General features: G+C 39.6%; 1 protein-coding gene across 2 annotated transcripts in view; it reads right to left on the bottom strand.

The window, feature by feature from the left end:
- Window positions 1–1,097: 1,097 nt before the first annotated feature.
- Window positions 1,098–27,601, bottom strand: part of trhde.1 (thyrotropin releasing hormone degrading enzyme, tandem duplicate 1) — a 201,330-nt gene continuing 174,826 nt past the window's right edge. For both annotated transcript variants that reach the window (XM_088072648.1, XM_088072647.1), the window contains 7 exons: window positions 25,038–25,185; window positions 24,770–24,867; window positions 23,577–23,684; window positions 15,813–15,980; window positions 12,332–12,472; window positions 12,151–12,232; window positions 1,098–7,275 (listed from right to left, as the gene is read on the bottom strand). In XM_088072648.1, the coding sequence (XP_087928774.1) occupies window positions 7,123–7,275; window positions 12,151–12,232; window positions 12,332–12,472; window positions 15,813–15,980; window positions 23,577–23,684; window positions 24,770–24,867; window positions 25,038–25,185 (898 nt within the window). In that variant the 3' untranslated portion in view covers window positions 1,098–7,122. The remainder of the gene's footprint in view (window positions 7,276–12,150; window positions 12,233–12,331; window positions 12,473–15,812; window positions 15,981–23,576; window positions 23,685–24,769; window positions 24,868–25,037; window positions 25,186–27,601) is intronic.

Genomic DNA, 27,601 nt, shown 5'->3' with positions numbered 1-27,601 from the left:
CCGCCTCTCTGTCTCTTTTCCATTCATAAAACAACAGAGCACTCCTCTTCCTCTCTCTCTATCATGTGTTTTGCTCATTTCTCTCTCTGTCACATTCTTTCCGAGGCCCATTAATCTCCGCACACACAGTGTAAACTCTCTGTGTATCCACAGTGTGTGATTTCCCATGATGCTGTGGGGAAAACAGTGAAGTCATTCATCACTGAGGGACACTCACACACAAACACACACACTCTGGAGGTTGCTGGTTTGAATCCCGCACCTGACACTCTGCTCCGTCTTCTTCCTCCCTGGAGTTAAATAATGAAAACTCTCTGCCAGCTGCAGTTTGTCGTGATATATTTTTGAAAAAGTGGGCCACCTGACTGTTCCCCCTGTTTCCATGACAACCGGCGACCATCAACAGCACTGCCAAATTTACCATACTTTACTACTACTACTACAATTTTTTTTGACACGGATCATACTTGTCAGCACTAATCGATGAATGTTTACGGTAGAGCTCAGCCAACTTCCATGAATTAGTCATCCCTGTTTGCAGTCAAAAAAGCATCAAAGTGATTTTTAAATTCATTTTTTTTAATTATTAAAATTAAGAAAAAGGGGTCTTTGGTAATTTATTAATTTATTATCATTTCTGTCTCTACCTCTGGAGGGTTGTGTAGTTGTCTTCAGCCGTTGACAGCAGCTGGCAGGCTGAGCTCCGGCAGGGGACAACCAATAAATTACAGCTTACAGGAAAAAATCAGACAGCAATTTTTAGCAACTGTCTCGAAGAGTATGGACCACATTATTATTTTAAAAGGCCAAATTGACATTTGCATGTGTCCATGTTTGTAAGTTTGATAGTAAGTGGATAAGCAAACCTAGTTGAACAGATATTTCCTTCTACGTTTTGGCCTCCTTACACATGCAAACAGAGTTTTACGTCACTCAAACGTCGTTAACAGTCGTTATGAAGACAGTTCAGTATTTTGTCACAAAGATTTGTTCGCATTTGGTGTCAACAAGCAAAAAAAAAAAGGCTAGGAGGTCTTATCATTACTTTTCCCCGGATCTGGTTCACAGTATTGTATTGAAACAGACTAGATCACACACAAGGTTAACCATTTTAATATCGTCCAATCAGAAAACACAGGAAACCACAGCAGTGCAAACAGGAAGTAGGATTAAACTCGCCTCCACGACTTCCTGTTTCCGACACATTTTGGTCCCAAGTCATCATCATTATGTCATCATCATTATGATCATAATCATCATGAACACCATCGTATTCTCCTCCAACATCTTCAAACCACATTTTAATTTCAAATATTGTACGTTTTACAGTGTTATTGTACATGTGTGCTTCATGTCTGTAAACCTAATTTCCCTGACAGGACAATAAAGGTTCAAAATGCACTGAATAATTAGCATAATAATTATAATAATACTAATTAGCTTTGTCACATCATCAACAATTATCATTACTGACTCGACCGCCATCATCAGATCCGCCATCATCCTGATCATAATCATAATAACTTTAATTATCATAATTTTAATCACCATGACTGGCACAGCAGTCGTTATCGCCACCACTGCTGCTGCTGCTACTTCATCATCATCTTCATCACACACCCACGCGCACACACACACACCCACACACACTGGACACACAGTGTATAGAAGCAGGCAGGCCCATTAATTCATATATGGCTCAATTATTAACATCAAAGCCGGATCTAACAGAAGAGGAATAACTTCAAAAAGTCAGTTTAACAGCACGGAGGTTCAACGCACCAGACTGTTGAAAAGTTCATTAAGATTTTTTCAGTCCTTTTCCAAAGATTTACCTGACCCCCCGATATTTAATAAAGGCGTATTTTTCTCAGAGCTTTTTGTGTCCAGCTTGTTGTTTCCAAGACAACACAGTTCAGCGTAACGCCTGTATCCTTTACATTTAAAACTCTGAGCGGGAAAGGAAGAGGACATCCGCACTCTGGTAAATCCATCCTGCTGTAAAATCCAACTTTTATGCCGTAAAATCCACAATGCTGCAGAGGCCGTTACACTGTACAATCAACGCTGCTACAACAGCTGTTGATCTGTGGAGCTTGTCACACTTTCTGCGACAGAATTGTTGTATTTTCCATCACAAAGAAAGATCTGTCACACCAAAGACTCCATCGTCCCGCCAAATCTATCAAACGGTGGAGTTGTCAGTCAGTATGGCTGTAAATCTTCTTACTGTCGCACTGCCAAAGCTGTAGTTTCCATCTTGCAGTAAAATCCAAAGTGTCCTTATTGTAGAATTTGTCACTCTTCAAAAAATCAGTCAACTGAAAAATCCGTCACACTGTAAAGTTAATGCCTTAAAAGATTCGTCAGGCCATGAATTCCATCGATTTATCCTTGTCATCACTTGTGAATTTCACCATGCCACAAAATCCACTGTGCTGCAGAATCTGCCTTTAATTTAAAGTCCCGTCCAACCCGTCAAACAAGCTGTAAAAGTCCACTCACGACAAGCTTGAATCTGTCACCACATTAACAGTGTCATTAAAAACACAACATCATCTGCATATAAAGACACTCAACATAAACTCTACTGTCTCACTTTTCTTATCTGCAGTTTTTCTTTTCTCCATTTAACCATCCTCAGTTTTGAGTCCATTTATTTATTCATCCATCTGGGGACAAAAAAAAGGGATTGATTGAAAGCTAACCATTGATTGGCTAAAAAAATATATTGTGTTTGTTGTTGTGACTTTCGTTTCTTTCCAACAGCTGAGGCTGATGTGCCTCATCCAAAAACTTTTTGTGTGCTTTGTGAAGCCAACACGATCTGCTGAGTTTTGGTCAGAGTTTTAATCTCCAAAGGTTGCAGTCAGTCAGATAAGTTGTCATGGTAACTGTCAGTTTTATAGTCCCTTGACTACTTTCAGTTTGACAAAAAAAAGGATTTTCTGCACATTCACATCCATCCGTCACCTTTATTATTTTATTAGTCCCTCTTAGGAGTTACTGACAGGTTTTACGAGGTCACTAATTGACGAATGACTTCATTGGTTGACAGATTGCGAGTGGGTGAAGTTTGGGCAAAGTATTCTAACATGAGTTTACTGTCATGTTAATTTTCTGCCATTTTACTATCTTTATTATGACTGTAAAATATGTAGTTTATCAGGTCATTACTTCCCACAGTGTTTGTGTTTCTTACCACAAATTAGAATTACAATGTTAAGAGAATGAGTAGTTTTAAATACAGATCCCATAATGCAAGGTTTTGTCAGTGTTGATAACAGATGCATACATGAGCTTTCTGACATGAAACTTGTTTGACGTTTGATATTTTTCTGCCGTCTTAATTTACTATGAAATTACACAGAAGAAATTACAACAGAAAAGGAAAATGTGTGAAGAAGGGAGTGACTTCTGACACAGCAAAGTTTGACGGTTGAAACTGAGGAAGAACAAAGCTTATTGTCCAAAGTCATCTGATCTATACTTTTTAAATCATGGTTAAGAGCGCTGCGTGGGTTATGCATTTTTGTTGGCGAACCCTGGAAGTTAACTCAGCCGTGGTTCCCTCGTCAAAAAGTCTGTGGAATTTTTCCATTTGGTTTTGAATTACTGTGGGAAAAAAAGCTCGATACATTTGGTTCAGAAAGAAAATCTTCACAACTTAACTTAACTTACCAAAAGTAAAAAGTTTATGTAAGGCTATGAACAAGTGACACCACGGTCACATCACTTCAACATTGCCACCACAACGAGGCTGTGTTTGGTGTGATAAAGTTTTTTAGTCTCATTTAGCCACTCCTTGGCAACCACATATTTTCTAAGGTAAATAAAAGCCTTAAAAACGTATGAGTGAATTTTTACATATTTTATGTTATACAACAAAACTTAAGTCTTTTAAGCTTGTATTAAGCACAGACCTTATTTCCAACATTAAACCAAAAACAAGTTTAAAAACCCACTGATTTCAAGAAGAGGGGACCAGGAGAGCTAAAATACTACCTAATTTCTGTGGTACTCTATATTCTTGTAATTGCAAAATCAGACAATTTAGAAGAAACACAGAGGAAACTAAGGCATAAATTTGCAAAAACAACGGCTCTTGTCCAAGTTACTTGTTGCCCTCTCTGTGTTGTAAACTCTCCAACATCTGTTTTGTCTTTTCTTTTGCAAAATGATTTGGTTGATGCTTGCGGCTGGAACAATTTCCTTTTACTGTTTCATTGTTCTGTTTTTTTTTTCTGACTATGGTGCACTTTGTATATTGTGCTTGAAAAAGTGAATCTTTATTTTGCATTACAATAATCATTTAATCTTTCCAAATCTCATCAAAAGCATTAGAAATTTCTAGACAGAGGCTCCAGCTCATTTTCACCTCTTGGAGTGTTATATATAGCATCTGTGTAAGACACACAGGGATTCGGTTTTTGTGATGCCAAAAGTTTCTATTCCAAATTTGTTAATCTAACATGTGACAAATTTCTAAATGCCGTATTCAGTCTCCATTGCACCCAGGCTCCGTCCTATCATGCCTTTATGCGAGAACCTTTTGTGCCTGGTTAATTTGTTCACTTTAAGCTTTTTGAAAGGTTTCGCAGTTCAAACACAAAACAGACCACAGCATCACAGCTCCTCGGTGGAAAATTATTCTTCTACATGTGGCGTTCTCTGTGGTTTAGAGCAAAATTTTGAAGTTATTATGAGCTTTTATATTCAAAGTACATTTCTGTAGCGAGGCCTAACCAAAGCCTTCCAGACCCGCTGATATTTTCCAAACTGCTGGAGTTTTTGATCTTGCAAAAACAAAGCTGCTCTTTATATTCAAGCTGAAACAGTTTGGGTGTTGTGGGGAGTTAATGAGTCTGAATGAGTCCTCTGAGCGCTGTGATCAGAGGACACCGTGTCCATGTTGTGTTAATTACATCGCTGTTCGATGATCGACATGCAGCTGACTGCTGGTTAATCTGCCTTTTAATGTCAGCTGGTTTAATGTAGCGATCAGGGGAAGGTCCGATTTAAACTGTTCAGGGTCTCTGGTTAGTGAGGAGTTTGGATTGGAGCCAAGCAGGGCTGAAAGCAGGAGCTTCATCTTTCGAGAGCCAATCATAAGGCAGAAAATTACAGATATGAATATTTATCCATCTTGTTACAGATTGTGCTCGTTCCTTTTTAAGTGAGACATTTTGTTCGGGATGTTTTCTCTGATCTCGGGCCAGTTTTAGGTCTCAAATTACAAAGTCAAAGGTCTGCTCTGGTCAGGTTCATATTTTCAGAACTGTAGCTCAGACATGTAAATCTGTCAGGCAGAGGTGATGGTAATGAGGTCGCGTTTAACATCTGTGTCACTTGACCAAACATCTAACGTAATGTGAGGTCGCATCACAACGCATATCGTTAACCTTCATGACAGGAAGGTTCAACAAAGTTTTAGTTATGTATTGATATTCAGGGCTCCTACAGCTTAAGGCAAGATAGATTTAAGACTTAATTAATGCCTTCTGAAACATAATTTAAGACCAGTTTTATAACGACTGAAACTGAATAAAAAAAAAAAAAAAAACTACATAAATTATCTATAAAATATAGAGTAGCCTTTTGTTGGATTTACTGTCTTGATCTGTGTGATGCTGATGGAAAAGGCATTTCATAAATTAAATATACATTTAAAAGGACGTTTTCAATTATTTTTTATATAAAAAAAATCATGCTTTCTGACGTCTTAACATTTTCAGGACTTTTGACAGATATGACAGATTGACAGACTTTAAAAGATCCACAGTAATCCTGATATTCAAGTTGGTCACCTTAAATTTAACAAAAAACAAAAGTTTCCACAGTTTTGGTTGATCATAACCTACTGCTATAATATGTTATTTAGTATCAGCAACTAAATGTTTTGTTTGTCTGGAAACGTTTCATGTTTTGTTGACTCGTGCACTGATATTATCCCAAATGTTTACAACAATATTCAAACCCAGAGAAATGTGTCATTTTAATCAGGACGCGGTCTGTGTCATTTGTCATTGTGTCATTTCTGTCAGTGGTGTCATATCCCTTTTGCACATACGTTACGGTTGTGGTCGCCTGCGAAAAGCTGTCATAACTAAACTTTTATCCAGTTTTTAGCCAATCTCTATTACAATACACTCTTTGATCTTGGTTGTTTTTAACAGGAAGAAAGATTTTAAGTTATCGGATATCTGGATCTGAAGTTATTAGAGAAACAAGGCTAGCAAATCTTAGCAGGAGCTCGGCTCCAACTCCTGTTGTTCCAAACAGCATATAAGAAACATTTATTTTTAACATGAAACTGCTTAATTTAGTGTTTTTACCTCTCTTCCTCCGAAGAGGAAGAGATCTCTCTTGATAATTTGACTAATGGCAAAAACTTCCTGAACGTCTGGATCTTAAGTTTTCAGAGAAAAATGTACTGGACGAGCAGCCCCTCAACAGTGAACCAAACAGCATTAGAGAAACACTGTTTTTTGACATGAAGCTACTTCATTTAGTGTTTTTATTGGTTTTAATCACCTGGTTTGTTTGTTTTGGAGAGAAGGAGAGCTCTGCGGATAATTCGGCTTTCAGTTAAAACCTCCTAAACAATGACTGACGGCATCTCAATTGGGAGAAACTGACTGCAAAGCTGCATCGCTCCATCTTTTTTTAAGTGTTTTGAGTGAGAGACCCCTAGTGGCAGAAAATTACATATAGCATGTTAAACCTATATATTAAAAGTTTATTAAATTGTTGGTCAAATTAAATTCAGGAGTTCTTGTTTATCTGACAGCAGATTCTTCTCTCTATGTCCATTGTCGGTCTTGGGGGCGGTTTAGTTTGGGGAGTTTTGAGGCTAGTTGCTAGCTTGCAATTACTGAGTCAGTGACTGCTAGCTAGCCTGCAGCTTTGAAAATATAAACATCTGAAATAAAAAAAGTTTGCAAACAAATTTCTTTAAAAGCGAAACTAGTAGAGAGACCAGCTGAATAACCAGTCGAGTCGGCCTTTGTATTCATTCATGAATTTTCTATACTATCCGACTGCATCTGTAAGCTAACAGTGCGTTAGCATTGAGTTAGCAGTCAGTTTGCAGTCGTTTCACTGTAGCTAACTGGTGTAGCGTTAGCCGAGAGCGGAGCTCGGAGGTTTGCGCAGCCACTGGTAGAACTGCCGCCGGTAAAGGCGGTGCCAGCGCACGTTGCCCTCGACGATCTCCAGCGCCCGAGGCAACGCAGGCCCCGCCCCCACGCCACTGGACTGGATGAACTCTTTTAACTGAGGAGAGAAAAGACAGAAAAATGGAGGGAAGGAGGAAGGGTGGAAAATGAGATGATAGAAAAGTTATTAGAAAATTAGAAACACCCAAAAATAGAAGAAAGACAGAAATATTGTAGCACCCAAGAGTTTAAAAAGGAATATACTCCGTATCACAACAGGGTGTAAATGAGCCAACAAAAAACTGCTGATTCAGGTATTTTCAGTCTGCACTACTGTAGCTAAAAACAGGGTTTCCACAAAGTTTAAGCGATAAAATTTCACAATGTTTCCATGACTTTTCAAGGAATTATCTATGTATTTCTTTCTTTTCACACTTGCCTGGCATTTTTCAAACATATCCGATTCAAGCTCTACTGAAACATAATTTCTGCTGGCTCACATACGTAAGGAAAAAAAAGAAAAGCAGGGAGAAAATGAAGAAACGTAGCCTACTTGATGGTAAAGAAAATGCGACAAATGGACGCATATCAGAGCTGCGTTTGGTTGCTACAGAAATGTCATCTCCCATTCTGTTACATTACGTGGTTATCCACAGGAAGATAACTGTAAAAATGTGATAAACCACAACAAAACTCCGTGAATTTTCCAAAATATTTAATTATTTTTACTAATTCCAAGACTTTTCCAGGCCTAGAAAATGTGCTTGTGAAATTCCATGACTTTTCCAGGTTCTCCATGACCATGGGAACCTTGTAAAAATATCAGTTTTGTATTAAGAGATGAGACAGAATTTTCTTTGGAAAGAAAGACAGAGTCAGCTCTCACCTTGAATACCTCTCTTATACAACTAAGAGTCAAGAAAGAAAGCTTGGGGTTATCCTGGACTCAGATTTAAATTTCCACAGCCAATTCAAATCAGTAACTTCATCTGCCGAATACCATTAAAAGAACAGAGTCAGAGGAATAATGTCAGAGACCTTGAAAGGCTCACCCAGGCCTTTATTTCCAGTAGATTAGATGACTGCAACGGTCTGTTTGTAGGTCTTTCAAAACAAGCCGTTCTGCAACTTTAGCGTATTCAAAATGCTGCTGTTAGGGTCCTGACAAAAACTAGGAAATATGACAATATTACTCCAGTTCTAAAATCCTTACACACGAAACCGTAAACTCACTCACTCACTCAAGTAACTTGAACTTGCAACGTTTCTTTCAGACTGTTAAGGAACATCTAACATGGCTATTTGCCAAAAACGTATCTTTATTTACCCTAACCTAACCTTGGTAAATTCATAGGTGTGATTGAGAGTGTGAAAGTTTGTCTGTCTGTATGTGTCAGCCCTGCGATAAGCTGTAACGGTTGGACTGGGTGGCTGGTAATTACAAATAGGTCCTTTAAAATTAATTAACTTTTACATTTTGGTTCAGTTGTGGGTGAATCCTGAAACTATGGTGCCAGGTTTTGTTCTGGATTTAAATGACAAAATGAGTTTACTACCATCCTGACTGCCTCTTCTCTGTGGCAACAGCTGCCAGGGCTCATGGGTATTGTAGCACCTATCCTTCATGCCAAAATGACAAAAAAAGGCCACAAACAAACATATAAGGTTGTTACATTATCTGATAGAGTCCCGTGTTTCTGTGTGAAGTCACATTAAAGAAAAAAATGCCTTCAGAACCAGCACGTCCACCTCACAGCTCCACATACTTTAAAAAAAGTACGTCTTTTTGAGCGCAGGCAGCCAGCAAGCCAAAAACTACAGACTTCTTTATGTTTAAATAAAAGAAGACGTCCCCTTTTTTTAATGTCAGTCAAACCGAAGCATTGCAGCCAGAAGAAGAAGCGAGTTATTAAAGCTAAACTGTCGTTTGAAATGCTGATAATTAAAAGAGAAACTTTGTTTTAAAGGTTGATAATGAGAGGTAAAACGTCCTGCATGAAAGGCGAGGCAGCAAAGTGAAACTGTTTGAAAGGACGGTAATTAAATGGAAAGTTTGCAGCGCGAGAGGTGAGGTACGAAAAGAGGGAACTTCTTTTGTGGAAAGAGAAACTTTGAACTGTTGGAGGAGGAGAATTAATGCGGTTTTCAAAGTTAAGGACTGAAGAGGAAACTTAGTGTTGTTCTGAGTTTGACAGATTCACTGGAGCGCGGGAGGAAATCCATCCCTTCAACTCTCTTTAATACAGTTCATATCGTTACCTCCTCTGTTCTCCTTTACTTCACACTCCTCTATGTTCCCTCTTTCTCTTCCTGCCCTCCTCTCTTCTATCCTACAGTCTCCGTTTCTGCATTTTACCTTTCCTTCCCTGTGTGGCATATTTTTTTCAAATTTATATCGTGGGTGGATTTTCACTTTTTGCTAAAAACATTTTCACGAAAAAAAAAAAAATAAAAGGCTCATCATTCTTTTCATCCGAGGCAGTTTTTGTATTCAGAGGTCCCATTTTAATTTGATTCTGTTCAGGCGCTGTAACCGGAGGCTGCTTGTCGTTACCATGCCAACGGGAGAGTCTGAGATCTCAAACAAAATGGTTTCATCAAAAAAAGTAGTCATCGTGAAAAATAAATAAATAAATCTGAGAAAGATTTTAATTCAAAAACACCCACAAACCCCTTTGTTTGTAGAAAATGTGAATATTAGGAATCGGATTAAAAACAAACTATTTTCCATCTGCTTTAATTTGATTTCTACTTTCTCCTTTTGGTAGAGCATCTTGTTTCATGAAAACTTTCATGTTTATTAAAATATTAATGTGTAGTGTACATGAATATGAAATAAATCACAGTAACGTCCTGTATTCTATTTGATTTCTCATTCTCACATGTAGCTCCTTTCGCCCAGTTTAATGTATCTGTAACTGTTTTTAAATTGTTTTCATCATTTTCTACCATTATTTTATATACAGCTTAAGTGTGCATGCAGCCTGCTGCAGTCGCTGCTGCTCGTTTGTTCTTCCTCTTCTTTTATACTTTTAATTTTTCAAAGTTTTATTGTTGTTTACAAGTGAAGTCCGCACAACAATAGTTTGCACTTTATGCAACCCATCAAGCTCTTTCAAAAAGCCAGCAGGTGAACTAACAAGAAACAAACAAAAAAAAAACAAACCAATGACACATAAATAGATCCAAATTCAAATTAACTGTAACTGACTGTAATTAACTGTAACTGTAATTAACTGTAGCAAGTTAATATATTTGCATGCTTGTTTTCCTGCTATAGATGTTTTATTTTATAGTGTTTTTTTAAACTAGGAACTGATTAAGCTGCGTCCTTTTTTCCCCACAATTTTCATCCTGGGAATCAATAAAATATTTCTGATTTCACCCTTTAAAGTGCTTTTTTACCTTTGTTTTTAAAACCACTATATAAATAAGGTTTGTATTCTGTTAAAATAATCAGCAGCAGATTTTTAATTCTCTGAAAGTGTTTCTGGAGAAGACATTGACGCCATTAATCATCTGTCCTGCAGTTGACGTCTCAGCCTTGAAAAGCCACCGGCAGGCAGAAAACAGGATATTAACGTACTGCATTAATACAAACTGACTATCGGGTTCTTGGCCACCTCTTTCTCCAAGGCCGTTCTCCACTGATTGCTCATATTTTTCTGGGTGGAAAGCTCTAGAAGTGGTTCTCATGGAGGCCACTGTGCTCTTGGGAACCATCAATGCAGCAGAAATATTTCTGCACAACGACACAATCCTGTCTCCGAGCTCTGCAGGCAGCTCACGTCCTGCTCTCTGCTCTGATATGTGTTGTCAGCTGTGAAGTTAGTAGAAGATGTAGGTCCCCGACGCAAGGGTGCATGAGCCAAGAGTGACATCATCACGTATTTGGCATAGAGCGCACAAGTCCACAAGTTGTTACAGCGCTGAATCAAATAAAAAGTAAAATAATGGATTCATTTTCACTATTTAAATGTCTCAGGACGGCGATGTGTTTTTAAATGCTTTAAAAACACAAGATGTTAATTTTTATAAATATTAAGAAAGCTAAATCAAGCAGTTTACATGGTATTTAACCTTAACCTTTATGCTTTTTTATTAATAATGTGAGTGGGTTATATTTTATTTTATTTTATTTTATTTTCCATTTTATGTTATGCATTCTGTGCACTAAATTTTTATTCTTTTATCTTACCTTTACTAGTATTATCAAGTGGATTTTATCCATTTGAAGGTGCATTCTAGGTTTTCTGTTCTGATTTTATTGGATTTTTACTTGCAGGTTTTATTATGTCTTTTTGTCTTTTATGTGTTCCTGATGTGAAGCTCTTGGTGCATTTAATTTCTTTCTTGTAAAACATGCTGGGCTGCATTTCTTGTATGAAAGATGCTATACAAATAAAGTTTATTATTATTATTATTGTTATTAATAACCTGTGTTTCTTTATCATACATTTGTTCTTCCTAATATTTGGCTCTTTTCTTAACATGGATTGCATGAAGGTGATGAAACATGTTTTGCTGGTAACACACATCGGCATATTTAAAGTAGGTTTTGAGTACTGCAGTGAAGGTGTTGAACATAAATGTCATAAATGGCCATGGTGTTCAGCAGGACAGACATTATAAAGAAGAGTGTGTGCTTTTCCAAATCACGTCCAATCTGTTTAATTGATCACAGGTAGACTGCAATCAAGGTGTAGAAACATGTCAAAGACGATCGATAGAAATGTGAAGCACCTGAAGGTCTGAATACTTCTGTCAGTGTGATATTTCAGTATTGTCTTTTTAAACACTTGCAGAAAAATCCATCCTGTTTTTGATTTGCCATTATGGGGCACTGAGTGCAGATCGATGCAGAAAAACACTTTCTAAATGCACTGCAATTTCCTTTTTCTCAACATTGCATCTGTGAAGCTTGTTGAGGTGGAAACTGGAACACTTACCTGTCAATCTGACCTCAGTAACGTTTGAATGTTTGTTTATTTACCTCATTGAGTTCTCTCTCAGTGTTCAGGAACTCTGTGACTCCACCGATGAGCTTCGAATTCATGAACAGCGCTTCACCATAACTGAACGGAGACAGCGAGAGAGATGTTACTATTATGAATATTTTGTTTCTACAACATGTGACAACAAATCCTCCCACGTGGACTGACTGATGGACTCACCGTGCGTTGAGGATGTCCCACTTTTCTCTGAAGTATTTCCAGGCGAGGTTTCGACCCTGAGGGTTTCTGCCCACGTGGATGATGACATCGATCACGTCCTGCTCTGGGACCAGGTCAGACGTCAAAGACAGGTTCAGTAACCTAGGAGACGCAGAGACACAGCCAAGATCAGTAACCATGGTAACAGTGATTATGATCAATCAAAATCAAGGTGGATGTTTTGGTTAAACAATGAACAAATGTCTGACTGTTCAGCCATTATTTAAAAAAAGAAATCAACAAAATAAAAAAAAACAATATACAAAACAAAAAAGTGAAAGTAAAAAAACAAACAAACAAAAAATGACTTTGGGGAGAAAAAGGCTTAAAAATAATAATTCTATAAAAAAGAAATTAAATATGGTTCTCTAGAATATTTTCACAAGCTTTTTATGATTTTCTAAATTTATAATTTTTTTGCTAATTCAAAACATCTCTTGACAAGTTGCTCATCACCTTTTTCTCATCAATTTGAGCTGGATTCAAAGGTTTAAATGCATCTGAATGCAGCCCAACAAAAGTGCCGCTGATGCAGGTTTCAAAGAGTTAAATATAAACTTGGGCCTCACTCTGATAATGTGAATAATACCACAACTTGCGAACAAATTTTACAAAGCTAATGCTTGTTATCACGCAACAATCTTAGCCTGTAGGAAACATTTTAGCCCAGTAATGTAAAATCAAACTCCAGTGCAAAGATTAACACGCATTTGGCTGATAAATATCAGCTGTTGGACGAGTTTCAATAAACAGAACTTGAGATTAAACAAACAATTTCAAACTGTCAGCCTGTGAGATGTTTTTTTCAGCTCTAAAGCTGTATTATTAAGCTGCCAAACACACAAACACCGGCTGCATATCCGTTTATGTAAAACAGACAGAAAAGGTCAAGCTGTCTGGTAGAAATTGACATTTCATAGTTTCTGTTTTGTTGTTAGGAGCCCTGCTGGAGGGTGTAACGCGAATCTGTCCTCTGAAACGGAGACACGACACTCCTACGAGCCGTAGTAATCTGATTACTCCGGGTTTGTTTGGTTTTTACCAGATCAAGGGGATTCACAGAAACCTGGCGATGACAGAGAGTTCGTTGGCAGAATCCTGACGTGTAAACACATAAACCCGAGTTTTTAAAGTGCTTTTTAAAGATGTGAGACTGAGCAAGACAAAGAGACAGAACAGAGAGTTTCGCAATAAAACCGATGTTTACTCATTCAACCCTGTGTTCAGAGTTTACCTTCATCTTCTTTTACTTTCTGTTTCCATTTCTTTGTATCGCTCTCTGTGCGTGTTGTTGCTGTCTTTTCATTAAACCACCGAATCAATTTCTCTCTCTCTCTTTCCACAATCCCTCTGAGCTGAAACCATTTCCTGTGTGACCAATCAGTGTGTTTCTGAGGTGTGGGTTCTTTTTATTTTGTGTGTGTTTGTGTGTGTGTGTGTGTGTGTGTGTGTGTGTGTGTGATAGCTGCTATCTGAACATGCAGTACTACCTCTCTGATTGCAGAACAGTTTACTGCAGCTGGAAAATCAATAGCTGACACACGCAGGCACGCACGCACACACACACGCACACACGCACGCACACACGCACGCACACAGATCTATCTCACTGTACAGTTTCGGGGATGTGTGAGATCCATCTACCCCTTTTTCTCAATGAGCGATAGTGCCAGTTAGTGCCTGATAAATAATAATGTGTACACACACACACATACACACACTTATACAGAGGGACGGATCTGTACGGCCTCGAAATAATTTTCTTTCACCCAATTTGCAGTCTGTTTCTTTTTCAGTGTGCTGCAAAATTCAACTTATAGACTTGAATCTTTAAAAATTAGAATTACCACTACGCAGTCGTATTCATCCGCCCATCAGTCAAGTTACACTCTTTTACTTCCGTGACAACATGGATGAATCACAAACATCTTTCCACCGGCAGCACAGAGGATCTTTACAAGCAGTACAGTTTCAAGGTGGACGCCCAAGTTTAGTGTCACTAATTTAGTAATCTACCAAATGTTTCTCCTTCTTTTAGATATGATGCTGAGAAATGATTAGAAAAGAGTTCTATGCATAATATTATGATATCACAATAAAGTTGACTTTTAACCTTTTGGATATAAAATGCCAACACCTCTTTATTTTATCCTGTTAGATATTTGATATTTAAATATTATATATTTAAATGTTGTCATAATTGGCGTATGAACTCTTGAGTTAGTTGAGGTTTTGTGAGGTCAGATTGACCTTGACCTTTGATCATCAAATTCTAATCAGTTCATTCTTCAGTCCAAGTGGGCATTTTTGCCAAATTTGAGAAATATTGCGCTTATGAGAATGAGACAGATGCAAGGTCACATTGACCTTGACCTTTGAGTTATGACCACCAAAATCGAACCAGTTCATCCTTGAGACTGAGTTGAGATTTGTCTTAAATTTGGAGAATTTCCCTTGAGGCATTTTTGAGATATCGCGTTCACAAGGATGTGACAGACAAGGTCAGGGTAACCTTGACCTTTGACCACCAAAATCAAATCCCTTCATCTATGAGTCTAAGTGGACCTTTATCCTAAATTTGAAGAAATTCTCTTGAGGCGTTCTTTAGATATCGTGTTCACAAGGATATGACAGGAAAGGTCACAGTGACCTTGACCTTTGCATGCCAGGTGGCAGCGACATGGCTGGCTGGTAATAAAAAATGCAGAAGTAAAGCCTGTAGTTTGAACAACAGTCGCAAGAGCATCACTTGGTGGTTTTCTACACATACTACTTACGTGGTTTTGATACAAAGCTGGTTGAAAATGGGCGAAATGTTCCTTTAAGTAATTTAACTTACTTCCATGTGATATAAAAAAGGGGGTTGTTTGTACCCACGGAGAATTATAACCAAACTCTGAAGTTGCCCTGCAGCTCTGCGTAGTGTTTTAGTGTCTATCCACTTATTGTTCTGGTTTTACAGCCTGCACCTTTACTGTTTTACTTCAGTCTCGCGGCTCTCATTAATCTCGTTTCTAGCAGCGGGCAGCTGTTTTCAGCAAACAAGCTTCGATAAAGCCACTGTTCTCCGCCATACCTGCTCAGCAGCAAACGGCCGACAGACACCGTTAGAGACGAGCTGGTGAACAAAGCGGAACATCTCATATTAAATGTCACAGGGTGACTTTAATCCTCCACATAACGAGGCAGGCCGCCGCTTGTGTACCATTATACATCAGTAAAAACCAAGTGAGTGATAAAGCTTATAAAATATGGATATTGACCAATTTATTTTTTTCTTGCAACTGTGGTTTAACCAAACAAGAGAGAGAGTTTAAACACTGGCCTCTAACTTAATGTCTACATCAATAATATTGATGACGGGAGCTTTCAAAGCGCTCTGTCTTATACATCCTTTGAAAATTACCTTTTACCTTCTTGTTTGTGGTGTCAGTAATCGTACCTGTTGAGGAGGAAGGTGTTGTCTGAGCAGGTCAGAGCCTCCAGCAGGATCTTCTTCTCTGAAACGGCGTTGGTCGAGTGAAACTTCATCCAGATGAACTCCCACACGTCCTCGTCCATCAGACTGACCCCGGTGCAGTAAACTATGTCTCTGATGTTGGGAGGAATCCTGCAGAGACACAACATGAAGCCGTCAGACCAAAGCAATCAAGACATCTCAGAAACAGCAGGTGTGTTTCACATTTTAGAGATATTTAAGGGTCCAAGTGTGTCTTTCTTTCTTCCTTCCTTCCTTCCAAATTTGGCAATACTCAGGCACAAAAATAACACTCAACTGATATTAATAAAACTATGTCCGTAGTTTTGGGGAATCACAAAGAAATTGATGAGTACATTACATTAAAGATTTGTGATGTTGATATTGAAAGACAATCTCTTTTTCCATGACCAAAATGAGACAAGCTAAAAATAAATCTTGATAGTGAAAACTATGACAGAATCTATGTTTCATTTTCATTGATGAGACGGGACGAGATGAAAATGTTAGTGGACTACTGGGTATTTAAAATGGGACAGGAGACGAGAACAGAACGGCCAACAACGGCTGTGCATGCAAATTTTCTAATGCCGTTTAAGCAACAGTATGGGATTGAAACTGGCTGTAAACTCCAGTAAATAGTCTGTACCAGGATGTTTCACGAGCCTGCAAAACAATGGAGCAGCTGTTTGCAATCTACTCCGGCCTCTATATATTCGGCTTGCAGCTTTAATAGTATTTGATGTGGTTTCTGTGCAGTAACAAAGACAGGTAGTGAGAACAAGAGTGAACCAGGAAAAGTAATAAAGCTAAACGACTGATAAGACACGTCCACGGGATTAAGCGGGTCTCTCTCTGGATGCTAAGTGAAGAATTTTGATTCCATTAGAGAGCTCCACTGAAACATCCTTTCTCGTCTCCTGTGGACTCATGGTCATAAAATGCAAAGACAGAGACACTTTCCCACCAACTGGGACTCCCAAAAAGTCTCTGTAACACTAATTGGTATGTGCACACTCTTTGTGTAAGGATACCACTGGAGTACAAATATTACATTTAACCGCTGACAATATAAACTCTGTCTCGGCTGTCCTTGATATTTTCCATGTTTGAGGTCAAAATAAATCATAATCCAGACAGATTTATTAACCGGACTGTCTGATAATACATGTGTGTTCTGAGCAGCGTTGGGTATTGGTAATTACAACCTTAAGTTATCGACTGAAATAACCCAGTAACTCCTTGTAAAGATTAAGTCTCTCTTCTTTGTTTCTTTGCAGGGTTTTGCCTCTTGCAGCTGGGGTCAGTCAGGTAAAATATTGAATGCAACTGCGGTCAAATTAGCTTTTTTTTTTTTGCTTAAGAAGGTTCCTAACAGAGTTAAATGACCATGGATTTATTAAGAAACCTGGATACAGCATTGTAGGTATTCATTGCTTTTGAAGTTACTCAGTAGTACATGAAGCATAGATTTTAATAACAGCTAGAAACTGGACGCCAACGAGTTTCCCAACTTAACGCTAAAAAAGTTTTTAAGCTTACGGGTTTACTTCTGTGGTACGTGGCGTGCTGAATATGCACACAAAAGTGTTTCTTCTGCTGTCTCTGTCCTCGAGCTCCCGCTCGGGTCATGGACTTTACATGGTGATGATGTGACAGATTTTTACAGCTCTTAAAGAGAGTTTTATTCATATAAAACCTCATAGAAAGATTCATTTCTGACCTTGTTTGCCGTGCGAGGTGTCCTGTCAGCTGTTTTATATACTTTTCTATTACAATGGCGGTCAGTGGGGAAAATGCTTTTTTGGGCTGCAGTGGATACATGGATTAACAGTTCTCTCTTTCACGAGTAAGTCTCGCAGGGCATCACATGACTGAGTCAGGACTTCAAATTCCACATTTGGCTTTAAAGTGCACTCTCTGTTGGCCTGAAACGACCTGGAAGTTTCTACGGCAAAGTATCTAAGATGCACTTTTAGTCAGTCTTTGAAACATTGTAGATTCACCCAAGAGATCCACATCTACACATCACGTAGCCTCGTGTAAATGCAGTCGAAATTGTTTAGCGCTGTGGTTTTCCTGTGGTCTAATGAATTCTCCTAAACACATTTCCTTCACCTCATGTTGGGAAAAGACACTGGATGTCATTGTTTTGACTTCATGACAACCATGTCTCAGTTTTTTCCTTCCTGTTGCGGAAGGAGGCTGCTGGTGGAGGCTTAGCAATAAAAATTAGAGCTACTGCACATCAAGGTGGAGCCTCAATGATGATAAACAACAGGAGCGCACACATACACACACATACACACACATACACACACACACTCAGATATGGAGTACAGGTAACCGCTGTTCAATATGTTAAAGTACTGAAACACACAAACTAGATGCCCCAGCTGGTTACTGGCCTGAATCATCAGTAAAGCAAAAAGGTGAACATTTCCTTCACACTATAATGTGTGTGTGTGTGTGTGTGTGTGTGTGTGTGTGTGTGTGTGCGCGTATTTGACCTAAATTGTCAGTAAACCAAAACTAAAAAGTCATCACAATACAGTGAGCTCAGCTGGCAGCAAAACGTTATAAACTGAACATCGTGTGTGTATGTATGTGTGTGTGTGTGTGTGTGTGTGTGTGTGTGTGTGTGTGTGTATTGAGTGAATGTGTGTATTATGGGTGTGTGTATTCAGTGTGTGTGTGTGTGTGTGTGTGTACCCTGAGTGAGTGCAGAGTGAGTGATGCAGGGACAATTACATCATTCACCGACCTGGGAAATCATTTTAGAGATGCTCCACTTAAGAGCAAGCTTCAACACACACGCACGCACGCACAGACACACGCATGCGCGCGCGCACACACACACACACACACACACACACAGAGCTGACTTTGGTGTTAAAGTCCTTCTTAGACGACATCTGTCAAGCACTCCAGTGTGTATATTTATGAATACGTGTGTGTGTGTGTGTGTGTGTGTGTGTGTGTGTGCGTGTGTGTTGGAGCTTCCACCAGCTTTATTTATCATGTTAAACATGAAGTAGTACTGACTCTACAGCAACAGCTACTCCGTCCTGCTCTGCTACTATTACTATTTTATCGCCTGTACTTCTGCAGCCACTGCTGCTATTTCTAATAAAAATAACAGTAATAATGTAGAGTTTCTCCTCTGCAGACGATAAAATGGAGAGCAGAGTCTCTGGGAACCTCCAGATGGCTCTGATCCCATTAACTAACACACTCACTGTGTGTGTGTGTGTGTGTGTGTGTGTGTGTGTGTTTTTAACAGTCTGTAGAGGATGTTTTATATCCTAAAGCTCTATCTTTCTCCTGAAATATCTCTCCCTCCCACTCGATTCTTTTTTCTGCATCAAACTCCCATCCTGACAGTAAACATGTCCCTCCACCATCTGCTCTGTCTGTCTGTCCATTTGTCTGCCTGTCTGTCTGACTCTGCAGTCTAAATGTCACTCTGAATTTTGAAAATCGCCTCACCCCAGTGATAAAACACTTAAAGCACCTGACAGAGCGACGTGAGCTCTGTCAGGTAGCTAAATTCTGACTGAGGAAGACTGCTGTGCTGCTCCTGTGACCGCACAACACCAGACATGAAGTGACTAAACTTTCAGTACACGCCGACCCGGGCTGTCACGGTTAGTGTATTCGTGTCACAGTCCAGTGCAGAATACACAGTAAGTAGATCGATGCACATTATTTGTAACCGAAGTTTACAAGTGCAAGTTCCACCCGCTAACTTTTAGCCGTACACCAAACAAGCACAAGCTAATTGCCTGCGAGTCAGTCACACTGTGGCGAGCTCAAATCAAATACTGAATACCAATTTTGTGGAGAGAGACGAGGATGGTGTGTCTGCATTGCTCCATTGTAAAGGATGTAAATGGAAACACATGCTAACACATATTTATATGAGGTTGAGATGGATTTTTCAGGACACGTGTAAAAAGTGTGTTACAGTAATCCAGTTGGCTTGAAATAAAGGCAGTTTTTTGCATCTTTTTGATTTATGAATGGCCTTTAGCTGTGTTTCTAAGGTGGAAAGAAGATGTTCTCGTCATCTTGTTAATGTGGGACTTAAAGCTTAGATCTGAATCAAGGATAACACCAAGATTTGTGACCTCAGATTTAATCCAGGGAGTCAAATTCCCCAAATTATCCAAAAGTATTATTATTACAGGAGTCCAAGACACAAAATTTAGCTTAAAATTCACAAAATCCGGAAAATGAAGAAAATCTCAAACTATTGCATCAGAGTCTATGGGGCAAAACGTGTAGTTTTCAGAGTTGATGCAAGAGTATGATTGGCTGGTCTGCACTGAAAGGCGGGATTTAGGGAAAGGTAAATTGCGGCAGGTCTTAGGTCTGTTTGTCAATTTAACTATCACCATACAGCAAATTACCATACACAAACAGGGGCCCAGGGAGTAAACCAGCTTAGAAACAGTGAACACAAAGAAGCAGTGGGGGTTAACAGGGGCCCAGCACTTTATTGTTGCCTCAGGACCCCCTACCACGTTAATCCATCAACGGCTGCAGCTACACTAAAGATAAATTTTAAAACCGCTCTCTCTCTCTCTTTTTTGATCCATTTAGACGCTTCATTTACAATAAAACCCCAGTGGGACATGATTCAAATTCCAGAGGGATGTCGGCACTAAAATATTAACACTGCTCCGCAGTAATTACACTCATTGTCCTGGACTGGATTTCAGCCAGAGTCACATTACAGCAGGTGGTTTTCTGACACCCTGTTCATGCAGGAGAAGCAGGTGTGACGCAGGTCTGCTGTTAGACCCATATCAAAAGCTTTTTCTCTTTTGGTGCTGTAGTGTCGTACACAATTGTTGCACAGCACCGAATTAATGTACTGAGAATTACATAAGTGCTAGATAAGGTTCAGACTGTGTTTTCTGTGTGATTGCAAAGCCAGATCAAGACTTTTAAAACCCAGTCGACAGAACAAACGTTGGCAGCGTACATTTCTGCAAACCATGGATGCAGCACACATGTACTCTACTGTGTAGCAGGCACATTAAAATTTAATGTTTCAATTACGCTGTGGTCAGTGGGCGGTTAGGTTTAGGCACAAAAATCACTTGGTTATGGTTAGGAGACAATTGGGTTTTAGCTGAAAATATGCAGTTTTGGTGTCACAATTCCTGAAGGAAAGGCAGCAATGTCTCAGCAAAAAACAACCACTTTTTGTGGCACTATCCCAGTGGAAAATACAGTGTCGTCTGTAAAATTCAACATCCAGCTGTGTCTCTATCAAAAAAACAACAGCTTCTTGTGGCACTATCTCGGAAAGACGTGCAAATATGTCTCAGCAAAAACAATTGCTTTCATGGCATTATAGCGGCGGGAAGCACAGCAACGTCTTGGTAAAAAATGCTTTTCGCTGCACTATTCCAGTGTGGAAACGCAGTGATGCCTCTGTAAAAAAAAACTCTTTTCATGGCTTTATCTCATCAGAAAACGCAGTGATGCCTCTGTAAAAAAACTTTGTGGCATTATCCAAACAGAAAAACAGCAAAGGTTCTCTAAAAAACACCCATGTTTGGCATCAAAAACCCGTTTGAAAATGCAGCAATTTCTCACAAAAAAATGGCTCGGCAGGGGTATTTTGTAGGGGAAACACCATTCATCATTCCCCACGTCCAGATATCAAAGTCAGTTCATACACTACGCCACTTTAGAAATGCTGATATGATACGTATGAAATGTACAAATGTAATGTATTTGTGTTTTGCCAAAATTTCCTCGTGGGGACTGGGCTGGTAATTATTGTAGCTCTCTTACAAAGAGCAGATTTGTAATTAATAGTCAGGCACGGGGTGGAAAGTCACATACATGTGCTCTCCACATTAAAATCACTGAATGAGCATGAAAAAAAAAAAAATCACCCCTGGAGAGATGAGCCCTTCATGAATGCAGATTCATCCGGCACCTTCCCAAGTCTGAAAATGGAGTGTTTCCAAAATTGCTTCCCAAATTTTAAAAGGCCACACTCGTGTTGTCGTGAGGACAGAAAAATGGAGCTTTTCCAGAAAGTGCTGCCATATGGTCGTCATGTGAACTGCTCCCTCGCCGCCCGCTCAGCAAACAACAACTTAACTTTGGAAATGAGCGGACTGAAAAACACATTTGGTGTAAAGGGCGAAGAGGCAGTGAAATGTTCTGCTGCGGACGCTGAACTTTGAGAAAACGATGTGTAAACAAGACTCTGACATTAAGCGAGGACGCGACCTGCTCCTGATAGTCCATTCATAAAATGTGCCGGATGGAGTGTGAAACTTTGTTTAATTTTAACCTTTTTTTAAAATTTAAGCACCCCTCTTATCATCAGCTCCCTGCTGTCCTGTACAGAAACACCAGCATCTGTTTCTATTTAATTTGCTGTTTGAAATCTAATTTTGCAGATCTCGTTAAGGACCCAGAGGGAGCGAATGAGCCAGGAGGATATGAAAGAGAAAAAGTTAAAGGCAGACAAGAAGAGAGAGAGAGAAAAGAGAAAGAATGAAAGTAAAATAAAACAAATGGATCGATGTGGAGGAGGTGCTGCTGCAGTGCTTCTTGTGTTCTCATTTACCTTTGGAGTTTAAAATTAGGAGCTGAACGTGTGTTGCATGGGAACCTCAACTGTCAGACATGTTTAATGCACTTTGAGATTCTTAGACTTTAGAAAAATTTAGAAACACATTTTGCAGAAATTTTTGCCTAAAGCAACTCATATTTATCAAACCTCGTTTACACAAACTGGGAGCAATTTGAAGTTAATTGTTTGTTTGGCTTCAGTTGGTGGAGATGCAGAGGCCCAGCAAATTCTGGACTTTTATTTTTAATTCATTCAAGTCAATATTTCACATCTATATGCAGTTTATACCTGGTATTAACATGCGTCTCGACTGACCACTTGCGAGCGGATCTTTTGGGTAGCTGTCCCGCAAACCTTCCTTTTTGTGTTATTTCGTGATTTTGGATGTTTTTGCAGTTCTGTGAATGCACAGCAGACCTGATGAGGTCTTTGTTTCCTCAGCAGCAGTTTGTAGAGTTTGTGTCGCCGTTCGAATAATTGATCTGTCGATCTGTGCAGAACTGATCAGATCACGTCGATGGATAAGAGGAGAAGCTGCTGCAGAGGTGAGTGAAAGCAAACTTTTAAACCCAGCAGAATTAACGATAAAGTTAATTTTTTCTGCTGCTCTATCGGTGCCAAATTAACGGTCTGCGCTCCGAGAGTGTGATGCAATGAAAAGTGAACGGTATACATTTTCTAGCAGAACTCCTAGTGAATGGTCCAGCTCCAAAAATATAAAGTTCATAGGTACGTACAGATTTATCCTGCTGTTGCTTCAATGTTGTTCAATTACAAATCTCCCTCTGGAGCGCCAAAGACTCTCTGTCAAATCTTATTCATCACGTCATCTGTGCACCTGCGATCTGTATTAAAGAACCATCTTCATTTTATTCACCTGGTCTCTTCTTATTGAAATACATATGTCGTTACATTAACCTCCTGCCAACTGTGACTAACTGTCATATGCTGCACATATGTAATCAGCCCTCGCAAAACCCCTCTGGGCCACAAGCCACACACACGCTGCAGGAACGGCAGGAGTAATGCACTCACGCACTGTGGGAGCAGGATTAGTAAAACAGTCCTGTGCAGAGCTCTAATGTGTGTGTGTGTGTGTGTGTGTGTGTGTGTGTGTGTACCTGTTCTTGTTGCTGGAGATCCAGTCAGAGATGTAGGCGACGGCCTGACGGTGGCACTGTTTGTTCCCAAAGCTACATGCCAACATGATGAGCTCCCGCTGTAGCTCCCTGAAAGGAGGAAGAACATTACGTGGATACAAATCTTTTGTCCGTCATCAGACACTAAAAGAAACATAGTCACATTTTTTTTAAAAAAAGAGAAGACCGCTAATGCAATATTATAGCCCAATGTCATTCTGAAGTGGTCATATACTGCCGCTTTGCCAGTTATATCTGCATACAATGCTGCTGGTCAGCCGTACGGAACCTGTTGTGGCCGTATGATATGCCACCGGACGGTGTCGGGTTGAAATGCTACAGGTATTAACTGGGTGCCTGTAGGGTGGGCAGAAGGGCTTGTGAATGGATCCAACAGTCCCTGGACTTTCACCCAGAAAGTACCTGTTCGCTTCCTGTCTGAATGTAGAGCCAAACCATTATGTTTGTTGGTAGCAGCATCCCAGAGTGTCAACAGCAGACACCAAAAGATACCTAGAGCGTAATATATAGACGCAGAAGTCCACTCAAATGTGATCTGTGGCGACTTGAATTCAGAGAAAATAATCTTCTCAAACCTCATCCAAATCGTTTACTTTTACACAAACTTACTGCACTTATTGTTTTCACTATTTTGCATTTTATATAACATTAAATATCTATAATATATGCTGTTAAGTTAGGGGTCGTCAGTATACTCAATGATAGAAAAGGAGTCCCAGGCTGAGAAGCACTGATCTAGACAGACACTCTATTAATCCATTTGGGAAATTTCACTGTTACAGCAGTTTAGAGCAAAAAAGAGAGAGGCAAAGGGTGAAAATATGCAGTACTCATAAACCATAACTTAAATAAAAAGTAGAAACATTTCCACTGAGCAGCTATATACATGTGTGAGGTGAACATGGTGCAAAAATACACTTGAATTATACTTTAAATTTGGAGTGCAGTTAAAGGTCAGATACTTAAAAGGTTTTGAAATATTATAGATCTATTTTCAGCTGTTATTGTACTTGACGCTGCAGCACTTACAGGTGCATTTAGAGACGCCCACACAGTCTGTACACTCATGACCCACCGAAGATTAAAATAGAGCCCTGCGTGTTATTAGTGTGATCATATTAATAAGGGTGTGTGTGTGTGTGTGTATTGCATACTCGGTCTGATAGGACGCCTGCAGCACGTTGCCCTCGGGGCCGTTTGTTGGCCAACCCATCTGATGGTACCGCGATGCTACCTGCTTCAGCACATAGTCCTGATAAAACACATAAACAGACACACAGACACACGCAGACAAAATAAAGAGTTAATGAACAGACACTCAGCTGTCAGCACCGCAGAGACAGTTTACTCTGCTGCTCCGGACTGATTGATTGATTGACTGAAGGCCTGATTGAGGTAGTAATTGATCGATCGCGTGTTTACACTGAACAAGCTGTACTCGTCCGTGCGGTCCAGCAGTTTGTCCAGCTGGTAGAGCGCTCGGCTGGCGGAGTGCCACGGCAGGAAGGACGACTCCTCCGGCAGGTAGCCAATCAGCTGCAAGGGGACACCCTGTGGGAGGTAGCCGGCCCTGAGAGAGCGAGAGAGAGAGAAACCATTTAACGGACTTCGTATCAGCACGCTGTCAGACAGCTTCATCTGGGCCCAATCATGCCGGCGTGCACCACAATTTCCTCTCCTTTTACGGTATTTTCTCAGTTGACTGGTGAAGTGTAGATGAGGACAAGAAACATGGCGAGAGGCAACGAGTGCAACACATGAACCCAGCTGGAATCAGTTACGTGGTCATGTGGTCGGGGACCAGAAACTTAACCCCACATTTAAGAAAGACTGACTGAAACAATACTGTGCAAAACGAATGAATCAATATTACATGAGAGGGAGCGCTGCAGGCCTGCTGAACATCAGCACAGCTGGAATTTGGTCGTAGCCAAAAAGGAACAACTTACATGAAGTGAAAGAATAAATAAGGATTTTTGGACCCATTTGGCCTCATTGGCTCCTTGAATTTACTAACCCTTGCCCTACATTGGTATATTTGCTTATTGTAATGTCATTTCTTAAAATATCTTCAAATGTTTCATATTCTTAAAATCTGTACAACCTAAATGAAAAGATATTTAAGTCAATAAACCATAATAATTGATTAAAGTATTGAAATTATGTTATTAACCCTTAAGGACTGTTCTGCACATTTTACACGCCTTTCGTCTTCATGTTTGATCATTTTGGCTGTGTTCAGGAATATGGAATACATTTTGGCCGGATTGTGTATTTTTGTTTAAACTTGGATTTTCCAGCTCATCTCCTACAGTAAGACTAAAATACACAGCAAAAAAACATTTTTTTTCTATTTTTCACCTAATTATGTAATGTTTTTAAACATAACCGGCATATGGAGAAAAGATAGACACTGTCACGATCAATGTTGCTGCAAATCATTGACGTATAATGTATGACGTATATCTCAGGACGTGATCATTTAAAAAAAAATCCAAAAAACTACTTTGCCTGAAGTAAACTGAAATCTTTTTTTTTCATCTAAAAACACAGTAGCATCATGACAAAAATCTGGCTTTTAAAGGGTCAAAATTCTGAAAGTTAATGAATATTTATGATAAGGACTGATATGGTTAAACAATTAACTCAATGAAAGTAGAAAATAATACGATACAAGTGTCTGTAGTATTTCTACAAGTATTTCTCAACACTCGGTAAGTTATTTGAACTACGTACGTTATTTAGTTTTTGCGATAAGCTCATTTTTATGAGTGGCGTTCATTCTCTGGATTTTGGACCCTTTCTGTCCTGAAATCTTTTCTGACTCTTTCTGGACTCTAAACTTTTGTATTAGTGCAGTCCAGGAGACAGAGAGGTGCATTCTGGGACATTTATTCAAGTTGAAGCCTGATCCAGATGTACATCTGATCTCAGTCTGTGTGTGTGTGTGTGTGTGTGTGTGTATTAATAAACTACAGTATGAACACATTAAGAAAAACTTGGCCTCTAAATGCCACCGGAGCTTTTTAGCTGCCCGGGTTACATCAACCTCCTCATGAATATTAACCAGCCTCCTTTGTGCCTTCATTAACATTCATGATGTTTTGGGGAGTTCCTGCACCGACCTTCAGCCCCACCCACCGCTCATGAATATTAACGAGACAGGTGGCCGAGGACACTGGGTGAACTCTTCGCTAGTTTTATTGGCTTTATTCGGATTATTGGTGTTCAGACTGAAGCGACCGCGGAGAACGGAGAGATTTATGATTTCAGAGCCACTGAGGCCGAGCGCTGACCTTTACTGAAGAGCTGTCGATCAAAGTGAGCGGCAGACGCGCAGAGGAGGGGGCGATTTCATGTTCTTTTCTCAAAATTGTTTTATGGACTGTTTTTATTAATTTGCAGACAGACAGGTTGAGAGAGAGCCAGGCCTCAACAGAGAGCTAATCTGTTTGAGATAAGACTCTCTAAGTCTTTGAGGAGCCTGCGAAACTCTCAACTCCAGACCGTCATATTTCCATAATCTTCCTCGTATCCAACCTCCACACACTCATCTCCATTCCCATCATGCACCTGGACTTGGAGACCATTACCATAATCCATCCAGTTTTCACAAAACTTCCTGTTTAGCTTACAAGTGATAAACATAAACACAGAGAGAGAGATAGTGGTTGTCACGGCAGCAGCATCCAGCCTCGTTGATTTGTTTACGTCCATCTATTGTTTTTACATTTTTCAACTTGCTGACATACACCGTTACACTTTGCACTCTTTGCATGCGATTCGTCGTCAAGGCAACAGCTTTTTTTATTTTTATTTTTTATTTTCTGTGGAGGTCTTCTTATTTTCTCCCTTTTGTATTTCTTTGTGTCTCTGTCCCTGCAAATGTTCCCTTTTTTCCAAAAGTATTAAGAGGCATCAATACCAGAAGCATCCTGGAGCTGCAGCGATCTGTGATGCATAACAAGTACAATGTTCCCCGTTTG

Source organism: Plectropomus leopardus, chromosome 22, assembly GCF_026936395.1.
Source record: "Plectropomus leopardus strain MGB_pleo_1.0 chromosome 22, ASM2693639v1, whole genome shotgun sequence".
NCBI lineage: Eukaryota > Metazoa > Chordata > Actinopteri > Perciformes > Serranidae > Plectropomus > Plectropomus leopardus.
This window is presented reverse-complemented; position numbering and strand designations above follow the sequence as displayed.